The sequence below is a fragment of the Tupaia chinensis genome, unplaced genomic scaffold (assembly GCF_000334495.1).
Source record: "Tupaia chinensis unplaced genomic scaffold, TupChi_1.0 Scaffold000355_1, whole genome shotgun sequence".
Classification (NCBI taxonomy): domain Eukaryota; kingdom Metazoa; phylum Chordata; class Mammalia; order Scandentia; family Tupaiidae; genus Tupaia; species Tupaia belangeri.
In genome coordinates, this window is record NW_006159850.1 from 7,285,818 (window position 1) to 7,307,555 (window position 21,738).

Genomic DNA, 21,738 nt, shown 5'->3' on the forward strand with positions numbered 1-21,738 from the left:
TGCGCGGCGGCACGCCGGCCCTCAGGCGTTTGCCGGGGCCACGCTGGTAGCCGGGAGCAGGCCGGGCGCTTGACCCGAGACCCAGAGCCTGCGACCTCTACGGTGGGGCTAGGCCGTCGGGTCGGTTTAAGGAGTGCCGCTCTCAGCTCTGACTGGTGAGCACTCCGCAAACCGTGACTGGCTTCGCTACCGTGTCTGTAGGAGGCTGCAGGGAGGAACGGCCCGTTAGAGCTCCCGAGCTGCAGCGAAAGTTGGCACTAAGCCGTCTCGTGATTCGAGAAGCCGCAAAGATGCCATGCCCTCAGCACGCTTTTCAAGGAAAGCAGACATTCCGGTCCCTGCTGTTGAATTGAAGGATGACCGTGCCTGTGTTTAGTTTTTCGAGGGTTTTTGCCGTCGGGCGCGTGCGCTCGCTGGAGGGGGAGGGAGACATTGACAGTGAGAGGGAAAGTGAGAAATCACCCCCCAGGTGGGTGGCCACGCCGCAGCCCCTTTCCGCCTTCTCCCGGGATCTTGGGCACGCACGCTGGCCCCCCACGCTGGTATTTTCAGAAAAGGCGTTTTACGCTGAGTCGTAAGTAAATGGGAGTTTTGGAAACCTTCCCTTACAGCTTTAGATGCATGGGTGTTTGTGCTGGCAGAAGCAGTCTGTCGTGACACCTTTGTACCTCCTTTCCTGTTCAGGTGATTTGAAATGAGCCTTTTTGGATCGTTTTAACTGTAAAAGTCAATTCCCAATCTCTGGTCGTCATAAATGAAGCACTTACCGAACATTGATTGGGCATTTACTCCGCATTTACAAAAATACTCCCTCACTAGCCTGTGCATTCTTTGGGGTGAATAGACTAATTTTTTCTCCCTGGATTCACAGACGTGGCAGAGAGCTCAGCCTAGTGAGTACTGAAAGATGCTTGTCCAGGAGATGCTCCAGCCTGGGCCCATGCCTTGAGAAACTATGTGGTAGAAGTTAGAGTAGTTAAGTACTCCCCAGGCAGCCCCAAAGGTTGCTGGCAGAAGTAAAGTGGCAGGTCTCTAAGGTATTCTGGGAACCTAGTCACTCAGAGCATCTGCTTAGATTTGGTCACTTTTCAGCAGTGCTCGGTTGGTATTTCTGCCTTGCTGACTCTGCTCCCTCTGCTGCTTCAAAGTTAGAAAAAGTTGGAAAGTACTAACTTTAATACCAGGCTTTCCGAAATGTAGACTTTTAAAAAAATACGTTTTGGAAACCATTGTGCGTTAGTTTACAGTTTTTGTGTAGAGAACATTTTTCAGACTCTTCTGCCCTCCCCCTTTTTGCTTATTTAAAAATAACATTAGAATTTGCAACTATACTGTAAATTTCTTTCTGGTGCAGCACATAATAGCACCGTCTTTCTTAAGAGAAAACAAATGGCATTAAAATACAGGGCTTCCCCTACTCTGTGATTATAGATCTGGGGTAGCATGTTATTAGAATGCTTACCCCTTTATTTACTAGAGTTAACGTTCAGCTTTTTTGTTTATTCATTTTTAAAAAAATTGTGCCACCTGGTGGTTGAAATCTATTGTTAGCATAGCATACTCCTCAGGATCTCACAGTGTAAGGTGAAGGAGTGAATAAAGTTAAGACCATCTTTGAATATCTCACATGAGAGTACTGTACTGCTTTTACCTTCCCAGTCCACCCCCCCAGGAAAAGTTAAAGTTGCTTTGCTAGATAGCGGTAGCTGAAAATTTCTGAGCCTTCCAGTAACACTTTGAGTGGAATTTTTCTCTCTGCAAGCACCCATGCACCAGATCTCATCACAAATGAATGTTGGGCCACTGAGTTAAGTGCTGTGTGTAGAGAGCTGCATCCCATGTCACCAACCTTGGTTAGATCCTGACCCTGTGGCTTGAAAAACACTCCTGGGGTATGTGTCCAAAATCCTGATTGCATAGACAAGTGGAGAAAAAGGATTGAGATGTAATCACACCCTACCAAGGGATGCTTTCTCTCTCTGAGAAGTGCCTAGGCCTGCTGGCTAAAAGGAAGAAAAAAGTTATAAATTAATGTTCCCTTCATTTTTGTTGAGCAGTGTTGTTGCTGTTCATAATTAGCTTGGCACTACCCATTTGTAATCATTTTCTCTGTTCTTAGTAATAGCAAGTATTTATCATTTGAATGTGCATTAGTTTTGAAAATGGCTTAAGGAAATTGTGAACTTATGTTTGAGAAGAAACATTAAGAATGCAGTGCAAGAATATTTTTGATGCTTATTCGACAGAGCCAGTCTTTTGGGGGCATGTTACAACAGAAAACTCAGCTTGTTTTCTTGTTGGACAGTGCCTTGAGGATGACATCTGTCTTTGTAGCTTCTACCCTTTGATTTCCAGGCCTGTCCTCAGAAGCATCAGAGTAAATTTAATCCAGCCTTTCCCATCCCAGGACTGAATATTTCAGATATACAAATAACATTTTATGTATGTCACACTGCTTGCTGTCTCAAACACTCAACATCTGTTGTAGTATAACTCCAGGAGGGCCAGCTGGTAGTGTGGAGGTTAAGGTGACTGTATCCCACATGGCTGATTGTGCAGTTGAGTCCAGGACCCAGTGGCTTGAAAACATGCCAGGTGTGTGCGCATGCATGCCCAAAATCCTGAGGGGAGAAATGGAGGAGAAGGGATTGAGCATGGCTATCCCTCTGAGGGGGGAAGTGATGTCTCAGTGAGTACAAGCACTATATAGCAAAAGCTTACCCAAACCAAACCAAACCAAAACAAAACCAAAAAACAACACTAAGATACAGGTCAAGAGCTAATTCTAGTTTATGAAAGAAGATAAATTTAGGTCTCAGATAAGTAACCAAAGAGATTTAATTTGTGACTAGCTCAATCTACAATTTTTGCTTTCAATTGTACATCTTTAAATCCATTTTCCTATTTAACTAGACTCTTGTGTATTTTCTTTATTGTGGTCTTCTCTAAGTTGTAAATATTTCTAGTTTTCTGTTTAAACCTAATGTCAAATCAGTCTCCATCCTGAACACCCCTCGCATCCAGGAATATTTGTCAGTATTCTGAATGTTGCTGATCACTGTTGTGTATGATTTTTTTTTTTTTTTGGTGGGAATGGGTGATCAAGACTGATCTGCTTCTAATAATATAGGATAATACCACATTGATTCCTTTGGCATTTATGGCTACTGTTAGTGCCTATTGAACTTGTAGCCAAATGGAGACTCCTTGGGGAATAGTTTCTTTCTGTCTGAATTTAGGAAGGCATGCCTTTCCTATTTTGAACATGGGGAAAATATGTCATGGTAAGAGATTGTGTCAGGTAATAGTAACTGCCACTTGCTTTGTGAACATGGTCTTAGTTTCTCTGTGATGATATGAGTAATGAGTATTTTGACCTAAAACAGAACAATTCCTTACAGTTCAACCTCATTTAAAAAGGTACCACTTCGGGACCAGCAGTTGGCGTAATGGCTATGTCACTGGACTCCCACATAGTCGACCGCGGTTCGAGTTCCGGACCCGGTGGCTTGAACTCACGCTGGGCGCGTGTGTGTGCGTGCCCAAGATCCCGGGAGGAGAATGGAGGAGAAGGGATTGTGGCGTGGCCATCACCCCTGGAGGGTGATTTCTCGCTTTCTGTCTCTCTGTCTGTCTCTGTCTGTCTGGCGAGTGCACGCACCCTATAGCAAAAACCTCTCCAAAAAAAAGAAAAAAAAAGGTACCACTTCATAAGGTTGTTGGATTATAACTGTTGGATATCCTTGTACCTAGTGCTTGGTAAATGTTAAATTTTTTTTTTTTTTGGATTTTTTTTTTTTTTTTTTTTTTTTTTTTTGTCTTAGAGTATGTGCACTTATTGGAGAAAGAGACAGTGAGAGGGAAAGTGAAAAATCACCTCCCATGGGGGATGGTCATGCTGGAATCCCTTCTCTATTCTCCACCCAGGATCTTGGGCATGGATGCACATGTGTTCAGCATTAGTTTTTTGTTTTGTTTTCTTGTTTTTAGAGAGATTTTTGCTATAGGGTGCACACACTTACCAGTGAGACAGAGAGCCAGAAAGCAAGAAATCACCCCCTGGGGGGATGGCCATGCTGAAATCTCTTTTCCTTCATTCTTTCAGGATCTTGGGCATGCATGCACACACACCTAGTGTGAATTTTAAGCCATCGGATCCAGGACTCAAACTGCGGTCAACCATATGGGAGTCCAGCAGCATAACCATTACTCCATCTGTTGGTCCCTCAGCATGAGTTTTAAGCCACTGGGTTCGGGACTTGAGCTGCAATTGGCCATGTGGGAATCCAGCGACAACTGCTATGTCATCTGCTGGCCCCAACAAATTTTCTAATCTAATAATATTGGTATCTTCATATAGTGTAGAAGACATTCTAAAATTAAAATATAGAATATGTATATTTAGCTTTTATTTAGTTTGTAAGAAATATTGTGAATTATAATGTTAGAAGTTCTTTGAGATGACTGCTGGGAAGTATCAGCATTAGTTTGAGTGTGTTCTGAGAAAACAATGGCATTGTTTTATAGTCATCTTTTGTATATCACGCCCAAGAGTATAGCAGTCTCTCTCTGAGTACAGCCATTCGCACCAACATCTAGGCAGAGCCAAGTGACACAGGATGGATGAAAGGGAGCACAGATGAAGGGAGGATGGAGAGAATGGGGAGAAGGAATACCTAGATAAAAAGATGTGGTAGAAGAAAGAGGATAATGATTGATAAAGCAAGGAATTAGTTAGATAAGGAATAAGGTGAGTGTTTAGAGCAGGAAAAGGAAATTAAATGATTTATTCTCTGATATAGTCATCTAGGATAAATAAGTAGAGGGAAGACATCTTATTGGTACCCTGACTAGGTGTATAGTAGCATCCATATTTGAAGTAAACTTTTGTTACAGATGGAGGAAAAATATTATTATGTATATTTATGCTTAAAAACAGTGTATGCTGGTATGTATTATTTCAGCAACCAAGTGGCTTCTCAGGTATATACTAATTAAAGAGGTAATTTTAGCACATCATAAGCTTGCTCCAAAACTATTAAAGGCACAGATTTGAGGGCTGGTTGACAGACATGTGCAAAAAATATTTTGTCAAGTACATTTACAAAATAAATGTTAAAGACACATTCTGTGTGACTAAAGAAATGCACATCTTTCAGAAAAAATTAACTGAGGCAGGAAACAGAAAACTAAAAGTACACATAGATGGAAGTGAATCATTCTGGTACAATTTTTGGTGACGTAAGTTGCTGGAACTTTCTTTTTTTCTTTTTAAAGTTTCTTTATTCTGTGAGCATTCATGTGAGAGACAGACAACCCCAACAGGGTCTTCACACTGTAATTCACCCTCAGCTCCAGCTAACCCTAAATCCTCGGGCACACACCTCCAGCATGTTCAGAGCGGTCTGTGTACGTGAACCAGGAACTATGCCATGAGAGTCAACCTTGCAGACTGTTGGTTTTACTACTATACCACTGTCTAGCCCACAGAAACTTCATTTTTCTGAGGGATTTTCTAGTATTATTAGAAGGACCATGTAGTCAGTAATAGGCAAACAAAACTTAAACTTGGCTGCATTTCAATCTTTTTTTTTTCCAATAAATACTTAGCTGAATGTAGTGGCTTGATTTGTGATCTTCATCTATGAATGGAACAGTATCTGCTGGTATTTATTTTAATTGCAATATGAAATAGTTGTTATGCTATACATTTTTAAAACTATTTGTTAGATTTGGGGGGATTTTATTTTTTGGAAATGAGAGGTAAATAGGCAGTTCAAATTTTCAAAACTTTTTTTATTAAAGGGTTTTTCCATAGGGTGCATGAGCTCACCAGAGAAAGAGACAGAGGGAGGGAAAGTAAGAAATCACTCCTTGAGGGGATGGCCACTCTGTGATCCCTTTTCCCATTATTCTCTCAGGATTTTGGGCAGGCACACACGTGTGCCCAGTGTGACTTGAACCACTGTCAGCTATGTGGTAATCTAGTCTCCTTAACCACCATGTCACCTGCTGGCCTTCTCAGAACTTTTAAAACAGCTTTATTGAGGTATAGCTTACATGCTAGGGATTTTACTAATTCATAGAATTGTAACTATTTCCAAAATCTGGTGTTAGAACATTTTCATCACTAGTTTCCTTTATGCCCAATTATAAATGAAATCCCCACTCTCACCTTCAGTCCTAGGCAAATTTGCCCTTTATTTCTTTCTTTTTGTCTGTCTGTCTGTCTGTCTGTCTATTTATCTATCAATCATTTAGAGAGATTCTTGCCATGAGGGCGCGTGCACTTGCTGGTGAGGCAGAAACAGAGAGACAGAAAGCAAGAATTCACCTCCCCCCGGGGGGGGGGATGACCATGTTGCCCTCCCTTCTCCATTTTCCTCTTGGGATTTTGGGCATGCACAAATGCCCAGTAAGTTTTAAGTCACTGGATCCAGGACTCAGACTGCGGTCAACAATGTGGGAGTCCAGTGACGTTACCATTGTGCCATCTGTTGGTCCCAAATTTGCCTTTTCTAGATGATATTGTATATAAATGGACTCATGCAATATGTACTCTAAAAATATTTTTCTTTATTCATGATAGAGCTCATGCACATGCACACGTACACGAGAGTGAAAGAGAGAGACGAACACCGTCCACAGGACCTGGTCATACCCCACATACATGTTGTCGATTGTGTTTCAGGCTCACCAGCTAGGGATTTGAACTGCTTTTGCCATATGGAACCCAGCTTTTCTTGAGCTGTATATTACTGCTGTGCCATGAAGCTGACCCAGTGTGTAATCTTTTGCATCTGGTTTCTTTCATTTAAGCATAGGGCTTTTGAGGTTCATCCAAGTTGGAGCATGCATTAACAGTTCATTCCTTTTAATTGCTAAGTGTATTCTTTTGTATAGATGTACCACATTTTTTTAATCTATTTACCTGGTTATTGGACATTGAGAGAGTTTCGAATAATGCTGTGATTAACATTCACATACAACTCTTTGTGTGGATATGTTTTCGCTTCCCTTGGGTAGATTCCTAAGAGTGCAATTGCTGGGTCATATGCTGTTCAGTGTTTAATATATGAAACTGCTAAATTGTTTTCCAGAGTATCTCTGTTTTACAATCCCATTAGCAATGCATGAGGTCCAGTTTCTCTGTATCCTAACCAATGCTTGGTATTGTCTGACTTTTTGATTAATATAGCTATTTTGATGGGTGTGTAGTTGTATCTCATTTTGTTTTAATTTGCATTTTTCTAAAGACTAATAGTCTTTTTTTTTCTTTTTTTGGAGAGGTTTTTCCTATAGGGCACGTGTGCTCACCAGAAAGACAGAGACAGAGAGACAGAAGGCAAGAAATCACCCCTTGGGGGGATGGCCACGCCACAATCTCTTCTCCTCCATTCTCCTCTTGGGATCTTGGGCGCGCACGCACATGCGCCCGGCGTGAGTTTAAGCCACTAGGTCCAGGACTCGAACTGGGGTCGACTACATGGGAGTCCAGTGACATAGCTTTTATGCTACCTGCTGGTCCCAAGACTAATAGTCTTGAGTGTCTTGTTTTTTGTTGTTGTTTTTTGATTTTTATTCTGCTGTAGGTCTGTGTGCTAAGAGAGAGATGGGACTGGGGATTGAGAAAACCAACCCCTCTCCCTGGGTCGGGGGGATGGCCATGACACAGTCTCTTTGCCATTCTCTGTCAGGATTTTGGGCACATACACATGTGCTCAGTGTTGTCATTTTTTTCTTTTTCTTAGAAATTATTTAATTTTATTATTATTATTATTATTTTTAATTTGCTATAGAGTACATGCATGCACCAGAGAGAGAGAGAAAGCAACCCACTATGTCTGGGACTTGAACCACAGTGGGTCACATGGAAGTCCAGTGCCTTAACACCATGCCACCTGCTAGCCCTGCTCAGTGTGTTTTTCAAGCTACTAGGTCATGCATTGACAATGTGGGATCCAGCCTCCTTAACCACCATGTCACTGACTGATCTGAGCATCTTTTTATATATTTAATAACCACTAAAATATCTTCTTTGGTGAAGTCTTAATTCAAATCTTTTGCTAATTTTTTGTTCAGTTTTAAAAACTGAATTGTCTTACTAGTTGTGAGTGTTCTATGTGTATTCTAGGTATGAGTCCATAAGTCCTTTATCATATGTGAATTGCAAATATCTTCTAGTTTATGGCTTATCTCTTTTTTTATGAAGTATTAGGTCATTGGGAAAGTCGTGACGTATTTTTCTTTGTTTTCCTATGCAAAAAATGCATCATGACTTTCTTGACAACCCAATATAGATTTTGAGAGAGAGAAAGAGAAAGAGAGAGAGAGAAGGCGCCTGTGTACGTGAGCACACATCCCTTGCTGGGACTTGGTCATGCTGTAATCTTCTTTCCTCCAATTCTCCATTCCATCAGAATCCTGAACAAGTACGTGTATGCTCAACCTGTTTTCAGGCTGCTGGTACTGGGTCTCAAACCCTGGTGGCCATGTATTCCTTTGTGCAGTACTTAACCAATGTACTATGGGGCCAGCCCAGTGGTGTTTTCTGGAGTTTTTAATTTTGATGAGTTGTCATTTTCTTTCTTTCTTTCTGTCTGTCTGTCTTTCTTTCTTTCTTTCTTTCTTTCTTTCTTTCTTTCTTTCTTTCTTTCTTTCTTTCTTTTTTTTTCCGAGTTGTGCTTTTGTTGTATCTAAGAACTCTTTGCCCAACATAGCATCGTGATCACCTCCTACTTTTTTTTATTATGGTAAAATATACATAACAAAAAATTTACCATCATAACCACTTTTAAATGTACAGTTCAGTGGTATTCAATACATTTAAATGTTATACAACCATCACCATCATCTATCTTTTAACTGTTTGGATTAATAAAACTGAAACTCTATACCCATCAAACAGTAATTCCCCATTCTCCCTTCTTCTAGTACCTCACAACAACCATTCGCCTTCCTGTTTCTATAATTTTTGACTGCTGTAAGTGCTTCATATAAGTGAAATCTTGAGAATTTGTCTTTCTGTGATTGGCCTATTTCATTTAGTGTAATGTCCTCGTAGGTCATCTGTGTTGTAGTACATGACAGAATTTCCTTCCTTTTTAAGGCTGAATGATAGGCCATTGTATGTCTATTTCACCTGTGCTTATTTATTTATCTCTTGATCTACACTTGGACTGCTTTCATGTTTTAGCCATTGTGAATAGTGAGTTATGAACTGGGTGTTCAAGCACCTGTTCAAATCCCAGCTTTCAATTCTTTTGGGTACAAACTCAGAAGTGGAACTGGTGGATCATATGGCAGTTCTGTTTTTGATTTTAAGGAACTGCATTCTGATTTCGATAGCAGCTATACTATTTGACATTTCCACCAACAGTGCATAGGGTTCTAGTTTTTCTGTGTCCTCTCTAGCACTTGTTTTTTGATAGTAGTCATCCTAACTAGTATGATGTGGCTCCTCTGTTTTCTTTTTGGAATTTTTAAAAAGGTAAAGGAATTAATGGTTCTTTTGGTAATCTTTCTGAGTTAGAATAAATAGTGCTTCATAGCTATAGCAAACACCTCGATTTTTTTTTTTTTTGGCTGCCTTTTTAAAATTTTGTGAATGAACCAAGTAAACTAGATTTCAACTTCCTGCTTTCAGTGTAATAATTAGTTTTATGAATGTATCTGTTAAATTTTAATTTTTTCCTTTACACTTGCTTCTTATTTCATTTTGTTAGGTTTTCTCCGCCAGGTGTTTAGAAGAAAAGTCTGTATTACTTCACACTAATATGAGAGTAATGATACTTTAATCTTTCCAAAGGGATATACGTTTTAAAAGAATTAGCCAGTTCTCTTACTTGATATAATTTTATCTAAACAAAACGAGTTATTATTAACTTTGGAAATATGGGGAAAATATTTGAAGTAAGACTTTCTGATATAGACAGTCTGTTTTTGCCAGAGTACATATTTCCAGGTTTAGAATTCTCATGGGAATTCTTGCTTTTCTCTTTCTGAACCTACGGGGTCTCTAAATTCTCCTGCTAACTTGCTGTATGTGTTAAATTATTGGATGAGGAAACTGAGGCTCAAGTGTAATTTTTTAAAATGATTTATTCATTTGTTTATTATTGTTTTTTAATTCACCAGAGACAGGGTGAGAGAGAGAGAGGGAAGTGAGAAAGCAAGGTGCAGGATCTGAGACTTGAACTGTGGTCAGCTATGTGGGAGTCCAGTACCTCAACCACCACACCACCTGCTTGCCCCCCATGTTTAATAATTTGCCTAAGGTCACACAGCTGGTTAATAGTTATCATTCTTTTATTTTTTAATTTTTTAAATTTTATAATAATTTTTACTGCTTATTACACTTTTTAATTGCATGGGTAGTTTTAAATAAATGGAGAAAGCACCTTCCAGAAGCTACACTAGCAGGAAAAAATTTCATCAAGCATTGACATAGTAAATTTCTGTAATTTTACAAAAGATTCTTGATCATTACTTGAACTGTACATGAGGGACAAGGATCCCCTTCAGGTAGGTATTCACTCTGCTTGCAGAAGCAAACTAAAAGACCTAACATCAGAGGCAAGCCTGGGATGCAGAGAAGGGGGCAGAGAAGTGATAAAGGGCCAGCCATAAATTCCATGACTACTTTAAGATGCTTGTCCAATGTCCCTTATATTTTAGGGCAAACTACAGAACTACAGTCCTCAAGATAAAAGCAAACCAAAGACTGTAGTTCTGATTAGTTATCATTCTTTTATAATAAAAGTTACCACAGGTTCTTACTGAAAATGCCTTTAGGTGACATTGACAAATATATTCCTGCATATTCAAGAAATTCTTGTATCCACAGGTTGTGCTGCTGCAATCCATTACCTTCTTCTAAAGATGCATCCTGACTTATCGCCACACTTGCACACTGAAGAATGCAACATCTTGATTAACTTGCTTAAGGAGTGTCACAAAAATGTAAGAGTTCAGAAAAGTGGTTGTAAAGCAAAAGTGGATCTGAGGTACAACACACTGACACAAAATATTAGTAAATATTAGCAATTAATATGAGCGAGTTTTCAGAAAGCACCTTCTTTTATGATGAATAAAAGTCAATCATGATAGTTTGTTAGGGAACTTCTGAAATGGTGTGTAATAGTTAGAATCCATGTTCTTAAAATGTTTTCTCTATTCTAATTATAGGGTATTAGAACAATTATATTCAGCTCTGACTCTTCTGATCATAATGGAATTACTCTTAAGATTTCCTGCTCCTTGATAGTTACTATTTCATGTTTAATGATAATTGAAACATTTTTTTATAATTAGATATTAACTAGATTTAATTTATGAATGGCCTAATCTGGTGGATTTACCTAATTGTTAGTGAAACAAAAGTAAATTGTCATATTTAAAACCAAAATAGAAGAGGAGCCTGTATTTAGAATGTATTAAGTCACATGGATATTTTACAGACATTTAATATTTCTCTCTTTTTTATATAGTTGATGTGTAACATGGTTGTTTTGGAAAGGATAAACTTTGTAAGCTATTTGAAAAAGAGTTTATTAGCATTTGTGGTACCTTGTGGCAGCTGGTGAGTTTCGACTGAGTTGGTAGCATTAGCTAGTCTTAATACCATGTCAGTCAGTTTCATTGTTGGTTACTGGGTAGAACTAGTCTTAAAATGATAGGAAGCCATTTGGGTTGAATTGTCCCAGTGGGCAGTCCTTAAAATAGTCATGTGCAATCTATTTTTGTTTTCCCCTATAGCTCTTTAAGTCTGTTTTAGTTTGGGTATGACAAGAACTTTCATTTGCATGTTAACTTTCACCTATCCTAACATTTGTATAAAAAAGGAGGAAAAGGTAAGCAAAATGCACATCTGTCTCATTTGTACAGAAAGAAAAGATAACCAGGAACTAATGCACTTCATTACCTTCTAGGGTCAGGTAGGGACAGTGCAGACAGAAAGGAGGAGTGGCACTCTTGATTATTATCTTTTGTAGAGTTCTTGCTTTTCAAGCCTTACTGTTTCACATGCTTAAAAAAAAGGTAAGCAAGGATGGACAGAAAGCTCAGAAGTGGAATATAGACAAAACTAAATTATTTCAAATTAGTTATCTAGTCACACTAAAGAAGGGGCAAGTGAATTAACCCAAGTAATTTGAACATGAGCTAAAGACAGAAAGAATTGGTAGTAGAGTTTGGGTTTGGTAGTGCCATGGATTAGCAATCTGGCTTCTGTGTATTCAGACATGAACAAATGAATAACTGTTTTTCACTATAATACACGTGGAAAGGTCAAGGCTAAGATGAATATTGTGGTGTGAATTGGAATTGGAGATGTCAGTGTAAACTCATTTAAAAAATTTATTTATTTATTTTACTATTTAAAAAATTTGCTATGAGGCATGTGTGCTAGAGAGAGAGAGAGAGAGAGAGAAAGCAAGCCGCCAGGTCTGGGACTTGAATTGTGGTTGGCCATGTGGGAGTATAGCACCTTAACCACCACACCACTTGCTGGTTTCATGGTTTTTAATACATATTAGATGTGGAATATCTGCATATCTTTGTGTTTTTCAGTGGTACTGAGTAACCTAGTGCCCAGATTTTGGTTTTTAAGTACAATTTTCTGCCATAGGGTGGGTGCCACCACGCCCAAGTACAATTTTCTGATAAACAGAAACGTGGATCTTGAGAGAAATGGCTGAATCTAGGGCTAGGGCTGGGAAAGAATAAGATGAACCTGTAGCATCTCGTACTAGAAAATAAGATGTATATCAAGAATTATGGGGACTGTTAAAAAGATGGGTGGCTGGGAACCAGCAGTTAGTGTAATGGCTATGTCGCTGGACTCCCACATAGTCGACCGCGGTTCGTGTCCCGGACCTGGTGGCTTAAAACCCACGCCGGGCACGTGTGTGTGCGTGCCCAAGAGCCCAAGAGGAGAATGGAGGAGAAGGGATTGCGGCGTGGCCATCCCCTCTGGGGGGTGATTTCTCGCTTTCTGTCTCTCCGTCTCTCTCTGTCTGTCTGGCGAGCGCACGCGCCCTATAGTGAAAAACCTCTCAAAAAAAAAAAAAAAAAAGATGGGTGGCTGGGGGGATTTCCACTGAGCAAAGAATGGGGTAACAACAAAGTAATGAAAATACAAATCAATTGAATAAGAATTTGAGTCTAAACTAATACAAACAAGCAAATGGATGAAAGGAAACATTTTTCTTAACAGTAGAATGCCAACAAATAAATATAAAAAACAATAAATCTGTTTGGTAACCATTGTAGTGTAATTGAGTCAGTCAAGGATCATTATTAGATCCTGATATTAGTGGGTGAGGAGTTTGAAGAATAATAGGATGATTATACTGCTTCAAAGTATCTCTCCATAATAATTACAAAAGAAAAACGGATAACTTTACAGTGGAGAAACTTGACTGATAGCTTCTTACCCAGGTGATCATAGTTAATGTCACCAGTAATGGCACAAATTACCATGTCTCTCGATGTGATATATCAAGAGGGACACAGTGTTATTTCTGTGCCATTTCTGCTAAAAATGCATAACCTGAATCTAATCATGAAAAACATTAGACAAACTCCATAGAGGAGTATTCTGTAAAATAACTGTCCTGGGGGCTAGCAGGTGGCGTGGTGATTAAGGCACTGGACTCCCACATGGCCAGCTACAGTTTGAGTCCAGGACTGGTGGCTTGAAAGTTACATCAGGCATGTGTTATATGTGCGCCCAAAATCCTAAGAGGAGTTTGGAGGAGAAGGGTTCCTGGGGGAGTCATTTCTCACTTTCCCTCTCTTCTGTCTCTCTCTGACAAGCGCACATGCCCTATGGCCAAAACCTAAAACAAAGAAAGAAACGACTGTCCTATACTCTAAAAATGTCAAGGAATGAATAATAAAGAGATTAGCTGTTTCAGTTGGAGACTAAAAAGGCATGGCAACTGGGACCAGCAGTTGTCGCAATAGCTATGACACTGGACTCCCATGTAGTTGACCACAGTTCAAGTCTTGGACGCGGTGGCTTAAATTCACGCTGTGCGCCTGTGCATGCATGCCCAAGATCCTGGGAGGAGAACGGAAGAGAAGGGATTGCAGCGTGGCTATCCCCCTTAGGGGGTGATTTCTTGCTTTCTGTCTCTGTCTTTCTGGCGAGTGCATGCGCCCTGTAGCAAAAACCTCCCCCCTCCCCCAAAAAAGAGGCATGACAACTAAATGCAGTGGTGATCCTAGGTTGGATTTTGGACCAGAAAAAAAATACATCAACATTGTTTTTTGCATGAAGGATGTTAGGCCAATTGGTAAAATTTAAATGAGATCTAAATTAAATAATGTTATTGTATTAACATTAATTTCCTGATTTTGATAATTATACTGGGCACTTATTTAAGTCCTTGCTTTTTTAGGAAGCAAAGGGGCATCATATCTGCAACTTAATCAGTAGATTCAGAAGAAAACCTTAAGTGTGTATGTGAGATAAGGGAAAACGAGGGAGTTGCAGTGAAATGTTAATATTTGGGGCAGTGAGGCACCGAATGGAGGTGTTGCGGGGAGGTAACATGGCACCTGGCAACATGGTGCCTGGAGATGTGTCATGTAGAGGCGTGGTATTTGGAGACATGACAGGTGGTTGCATGGTATCCAAAGATGTGGCACTGGGAGATGTGGCAGGGCGGTGTAGCATATGGAAACACAGTATGTGGATATGTAGCACCCAGCGATGTGGCACCCAGAGATGTGGTAGGTGATGGTGTGAGATGGGGAGATGTGGCACCTACAGACAAGGCATATTGTGGTGTGGCAGGTGGTGTGGTGGTGTGGCAGCCCATTGACGTGGCATTCAGAGATGTGGCAGATGATAGCATGGTACAGGGAGACGTGGCATCCAGAGACAAGGCATTCTGTGGCATGGCACCCAGAGATGTGACATCAGGAGATGTCACAGATGGCACCAGGAGATGTGGCACTGGTTGATGTGGCACCAGTGGTTATGGCACCAGAAGATATGGTAGGTAGGGAGATATGGCACTTGGAGATGTTGCACTTAGAGATATGGCACTGGAAGATGTGGCAGGTGGAAACAAAGTGTGTGGTTGTGTCTTATCTGTTGATGTGGCACCTGGATGCAAAGCATGTAGTGGCACTTGGAGATGTTGCACCCAGAGATGTGGCTGGTAGGGATGTGGTATCTGGAGACATGGTATGTGGTAGAATGGCACCCAGTGACATGGCAGGTGGGGGTCTGGCACCTGGAGATGGTGCACCAGAAGATGTGGCAGGTGGGGGTGTGGCATTGTGAGATGTCACACTTGGAGACAAGGCACATGGTAATGTGGCACTCAGTGACCTGGTGGCATGGCACCTGAGAAGTAGCATCTGGCGCCCATAGACATGGCAGGTGTGGGGGGGGCATGGCACCTGGAGACATGGCACTAGAAGATGCAACAAGTGTGGGTGTGGCACCAGGAGTTGTGGATCTTGAAAACAAGGCATGTGGTTCTATAGCACCCGTTTGCATGGCACCCATTTACATAGAAGTCATGTGGTGGCATCTGCAGACATTGCACTGGGAGACATGGGATGGGAAGACACGGCACCAAGAGACCAGTGATGTGGTAGCATGACACCCATTGACATAGCACCCAGACACAAGGCATGTGAGGATATAGCACCTAGAGCAGTGACAGTGTGAGATGAGGCACAGGAAGAATGGTAGGTTGGGGGCATGGCACCTAGAGAAGTAGCATCCTGAGATGTGGCAGATGTGGCACCCAGAAACAAGGCATGTGATCTCATGGCACCTGTCGATGTGGCTCCTGAACACAAGGCATTTGGTGGCACCCAGAGACATTGCAGTGGGAGATGTGGGTCCTGGAAACAATGAATATGGAGGTACCTGGATATATGGCCCCAGGAGATGTGTGTGTCATCTGGAGATGTGGCATGAGGATGTAGCACCTAGAAACATATGGTAGCATATAGAGATGTTACACTGAGAGACATGGCAGGTGAGTTGGTGGCAGCAAGAAATATGGCACTAGGAGATGTGATAAGTAGGGGTGTGGCACCCATTGACGTGGCATCTGGACACAAGTCATATGACACAAGTCACCTGGAAAAGTTGCACTGGGAGACGTGACATGGGAAAGTGGTACCTGGTGACCAGGGTGGCATGGTACCCATTGATATGGCACCCAGAGACAAAGCTTGTGGTGGTGTGGCACCTGGTGACATAGGATCTGGAATGTGACTGGTGGGGGAATGGCAGTGGGAAAAATAGCACCTGGAGATAAAGAATGTGATTGCATGGCACCCATTGATGTGGCACCCAGATACAAGTTGTGATGGCTCCAGGAGATGTGGCATCTGGAGATGTGGTGGGGAGGTGGGGCTACCAGAGACAAAGCATGTGGTGGCATCCAGTGACATGGTGCAATAACACGTGGCACTCAGAGATGTGGTACCACTGGGAGACTTGACACATGTGGGGTGTGGTATCTGGGGCATGGCACCAAGAGATGAGGCATTTGGACACATGGCACTGGGAGACATGGCACGAGTTGATGTGGCACCTGATGATGTGATACCAAGAGACATGACAACCAGAGACATGGCATCTGAAGACTTGACAGATGCTGGTGTCTCAAGTAAGCATGTTGCAGTTAGGTCATTTGCAGCATCACGTCACTAGAATGCTGCACCACAGACCATCACATTGCTCAACTCTCATGTGTCACATGACACTGCATGCTGTTGTCATGTTGCTACCATATATTTCATGACATGATATGTCTTCACATGTCACTAGTATGTTCATGTGACATTTAATGATTTCCATGTGACTGGCACATCATCATGTGACTGCCATTTGATTCTCATGTGATTGTCATATGACCACTACATGATTTTCTTGTGACTGGCACATGATTGTCATGCCATTTGCATATGGTTCCTGTGTGATTGGTTCGTGGTTCTCTGGTGATGGGCAGGTGATTTGTATGTGATTGCCAAGTGATTTCCACATTGTTGACACATGATTGTCCATTAAACTCGTGTGATTGTTACATCTTGTCATGGAATATCTGTATCATGTATATTATGTGGGGGTGCCGTGTGAATAACAGAGTGACATGGAACATGATGGGACATGCATATTACACATGTAACAGGCGGCACAACATGCACATGAACGTCATGCAAATAACATACTAGTGACATGTGGTATTGTGTGTGTTACACATTAGTAACATGAATGGCATGTGGTGAACACTTGAGTGACAGGTGATATCATTTGTGCTATGCATGCATATACACATGTGTGTATACATACATATACACATACATATATGTGTGTGTATACAGATGTGCATGTGTATCTTCTTTATTTTTGAGATGTCTTTGCTATAGTTGTCATGCGCTCGCCAGAAAGACAGAGACAGAGAGACAGAAAGTAAGAAATCACCCCCCAGGGGGGATGGCCATGCCGCAATCCCTTCTCCTCTCAGGATGTTGGGCACGCATGCACATGTGCCCAGTGTGAGTTTAAGCCACTGGTCCAGGACTCAAACTGCAGTCGACTACATGGGAGTCCAGTGACATAGCCTTTACGCCAGCTGCTGGTCCCAGTTGTCGTGTCTCTTTATTCTCGAACTGAAACAGCTGATCTCTTTATCATTCATTACCTTGACATTTTTAGAGTATAGGACAGTCATTTCTTACTATAGGGCATATGTGCTCGCTGGAGAGAGAGACAGAGACAGAAAGCAAGAACCTCCCCCCTGGGGGGGATGGCCAACCCACAATCCCTTCTCTATTCTCTCAGGATTTTGGGCATGCACACACACACATACACATGGCACGAGTTGATGTGGCACCTGATGATGTGATACCAAGAGACATGACAACCAGAGACATGGCATCTGAAGACTTGACAGATGCTGGTGTCTCAAGTAAGCATGTTGCAGTTAGGTCATTTGCAGCATCACGTCACTAGAATGCTGCACCACAGACCATCACATTGCTCAACTCTCATGTGTCACATGACACTGCATGCTGTTGTCATGTTGCTACCATATATTTCATGACATGATATGTCTTCACATGTCACTAGTATGTTCATGTGACATTTAATGATTTCCATGTGACTGGCACATCATCATGTGACTGCCATTTGATTCTCATGTGATTGTCATATGACCACTACATGATTTTCTTGTGACTGGCACATGATTGTCATGCCATTTGCATATGGTTCCTGTGTGATTGGTTCGTGGTTCTCTGGTGATGGGCAGGTGATTTGTATGTGATTGCCAAGTGATTTCCACATTGTTGACACATGATTGTCCATTAAACTCGTGTGATTGTTACATCTTGTCATGGAATATCTGTATCATGTATATTATGTGGGGGTGCCGTGTGAATAACAGAGTGACATGGAACATGATGGGACATGCATATTACACATGTAACAGGCGGCACAACATGCACATGAACGTCATGCAAATAACATACTAGTGACATGTGGTATTGTGTGTGTTACACATTAGTAACATGAATGGCATGTGGTGAACACTTGAGTGACAGGTGATATCATTTGTGCTATGCATGCATATACACATGTGTGTATACATACATATACACATACATATATGTGTGTGTATACAGATGTGCATGTGTATCTTCTTTATTTTTGAGATGTCTTTGCTATAGTTGTCATGCGCTCGCCAGAAAGACAGAGACAGAGAGACAGAAAGTAAGAAATCACCCCCCAGGGGGGATGGCCATGCCGCAATCCCTTCTCCTCTCAGGATGTTGGGCACGCATGCACATGTGCCCAGTGTGAGTTTAAGCCACTGGTCCAGGACTCAAACTGCAGTCGACTACATGGGAGTCCAGTGACATAGCCTTTACGCCAGCTGCTGGTCCCAGTTGTCGTGTCTCTTTATTCTCGAACTGAAACAGCTGATCTCTTTATCATTCATTACCTTGACATTTTTAGAGTATAGGACAGTCATTTCTTACTATAGGGCATATGTGCTCGCTGGAGAGAGAGACAGAGACAGAAAGCAAGAACCTCCCCCCTGGGGGGGATGGCCAACCCACAATCCCTTCTCTATTCTCTCAGGATTTTGGGCATGCACACACACACATACACTGGCCTAGCGTGAGTTTTAAGCCACCAGGTCCAGAACTCCAACTGTGGTCAGAGGACTCCAACTGTGGTCAGCTACATGGGAGTCCAGTGATGTAACCATTATGCCATCTGCTAGTCCCCATTTGTGTCATATGATAGTAAATGTGAATGATCTGTGGTGGATATGTGATTGTCATGTGATATGTGAGTTGCATGCTAGTGATGTGTGAATGACACATATAATGTGATAGACATGCCAATTGCAGGTAAGCAACATTTGGTTGCAGATGAGTGACATTTGATAACATGATAGCAACATGCTATAGACATATGATGTTATGTTAATGACATGATTGCTACATGGCTTTCAAATGATTCCCATGTCACTGTCATGTGATCGGCATGTGAGTCCAATGTGTTTGGTACTTGGGTCCCATGTAATAGTCACATGATTGTCACGTGGCTGCTACATGATTTGCATTGATTGTCACTTGACTGCCACATGATTCACACGTGATCCCTATGTGACTGTTGCATGATTTCAACATGGCTCACACAATTAGCACATACTTCCAATATGCTTGACATATGATTTTTGGCTTGGTTCACATGACATGTTGTCATACATCTTTCATGAAATGTATGTATCATGTGTATTACATGTTTATAATATGACAGCATGTGCGACATGTGATGTAATATTATATGAAGAACATATGAATTGTATCTGATGTGATGTTATGTGAACAATATGCAGGTGGCATGATGGTCACATGCAAGTGATATGCTACTAATGTGAGTGACATGTAATGCCATGTGGGTTATACTTTAGTAGCATGTAATTAACATGTGAGTTGTAGGCAAGTGACATATGCTGTGTGAATGATGTGATTGTCACTTGGTTCACATGCAATTGTTACATGAATGCCACATGATCTCTGTGTGATTTTTCACATCAGAACCAACTTGACCCTTTCTTGATCTGGCTGAAATTAGACTGAAACTGCTGGATCTTGTTGGTACTATTCTAAACCATTTGGAACCAATCTTAACAAGGTGGAACTTTTCCAAGCGTTCTGGAAGTGGTGTCATCCAGTTTGAATTGGCTTGAATTAGTTGTAACCTGTTTGAGTCAGTCTAAATCTGTTTAACTGTCCGAAGTGGCTTGAGTTAGGTCAGGCTATTCTAAACTGGTTTGAATCAGTCAGAAGCAGTCTGAACCAGTTTGAACACATTTGCGTTGACATGAATCAGTTAAAGCCAGCTTGAACTTGTTTGAGCCGATCCGAACTGGTTTGAGCTTGTTAGAATTAGTCTAAGCTTAGTTAAGATGGCCAGTACCAGTCTAAATGATTCTGAGCAAGTTTGAGCTAGTGGCTTACCATTACTGGGCCATTTTCTGATTCTAGGGCTGAATCGCTGGAGATGGGACTGGAAACAGCAGTCTGAGCTGGATGGAACCAGAACTGGATTTCAGCCTATTGGAACCAGTTCGAGCTGGTCAGAAGGAATCCAAACTGGTTTGAGTCCATTTAAGCTGATAAAAACTGTTTTGAGCTGGCTTGAACCAGACTGAACCGGGCAGAAGCCATCTAAACTGGTCTGAGGTTACCTGTACGGATTTGAACCTGTCAGAATTGGTTTTGAGCCATTTGGGGCCAGTCTGAACCAGTTGTAACTGACCTGATCTGGTTTAAGGCAGTCAAAACAGGTTTGAGCCAGTTCTAGCTGGTTTGAACTGATCATAACCAGTTAAAATTTGTTTGAACTGGTCAGGGCCAGTCTGCATCAGTTGCTATCAACATGTGGGGAAGATTGGTGAAGTATTGAGAATTCTGTATATTGTATTTAAAACGTGCACATCTGGGATTTTAAAATGAAGGGGGAAGAAATGAGAAAATAATGTTAAGATTTGGGAATTTTTATATAATTTTTGCGACTTTTTTCTAAGTTCGAAATTGGCAAAAAGTGTTTTTTAAAATGCTGCTGTTTTATCATGTCAGGAAATAGTTTAGTGACCTCTCATTTATCCTATATCATCAAGAACTGTTTTACCTAAGTGATCTGTCTGAACACTTGTGCTTTTTAAGTGTTAAAATTATTTTTTTAAGTTAATTAAAAATATATGGGAAAGGTATGGCCTTTTATGTTATTTCTTTCTAAATACTGAATTAGAATACACACACACACACACACAGAAAAATGTGTAGTCTTTACTACATAGCTCAGTGTACTCTTAGAAACTCATATAACATTTAGCTTGCATCCTGGGCAAGCAATAAAATTACTAGGATGTAAAACCTCCTCGTGTTCCATGCTAGTTACACCCAACCACATGCATCCGACAACTGTTACAACTCCTAACAGTAGAATTTAGTTTTGCCTGACATAATTGAAAATGTACTGTATATGCTCTTTTATAAAATTACTTTTTGAAAAAGCTTAACCATTATGCCTATTTTCCTGTATTCTCCAACCATAATAAGTACATGTTGCTTACGATTTCAGTTGTTTAATTGATAAAGTGCGTGAGTTAAATTTCTTAGTCTGTGTTCTAGTCTTGTACTTATGTAATTCTGTATCTTAATCTTTTTAATCATTGTGAA

At 41.1% G+C, this 21,738-nt stretch overlaps 1 protein-coding gene across 3 annotated transcripts in view; it reads left to right on the forward strand.

Annotated features, from left to right (window-relative positions):
* Window positions 1-6: 6 nt before the first annotated feature.
* CMC2 (C-X9-C motif containing 2) overlaps window positions 7-21,738 on the forward strand; it is a 28,389-nt gene continuing 6,657 nt past the window's right edge. Inside the window, exons 1-2 of one of the 3 annotated variants that reach the window (XM_006152596.2) lie at window positions 7-155; window positions 10,847-10,962. In XM_006152596.2, the coding sequence (XP_006152658.1) occupies window positions 10,882-10,962 (81 nt within the window). In that variant the 5' untranslated portion in view covers window positions 7-155; window positions 10,847-10,881. The other 2 variants (XM_006152595.3, XM_006152597.3) reach the window with 2 other exon arrangements.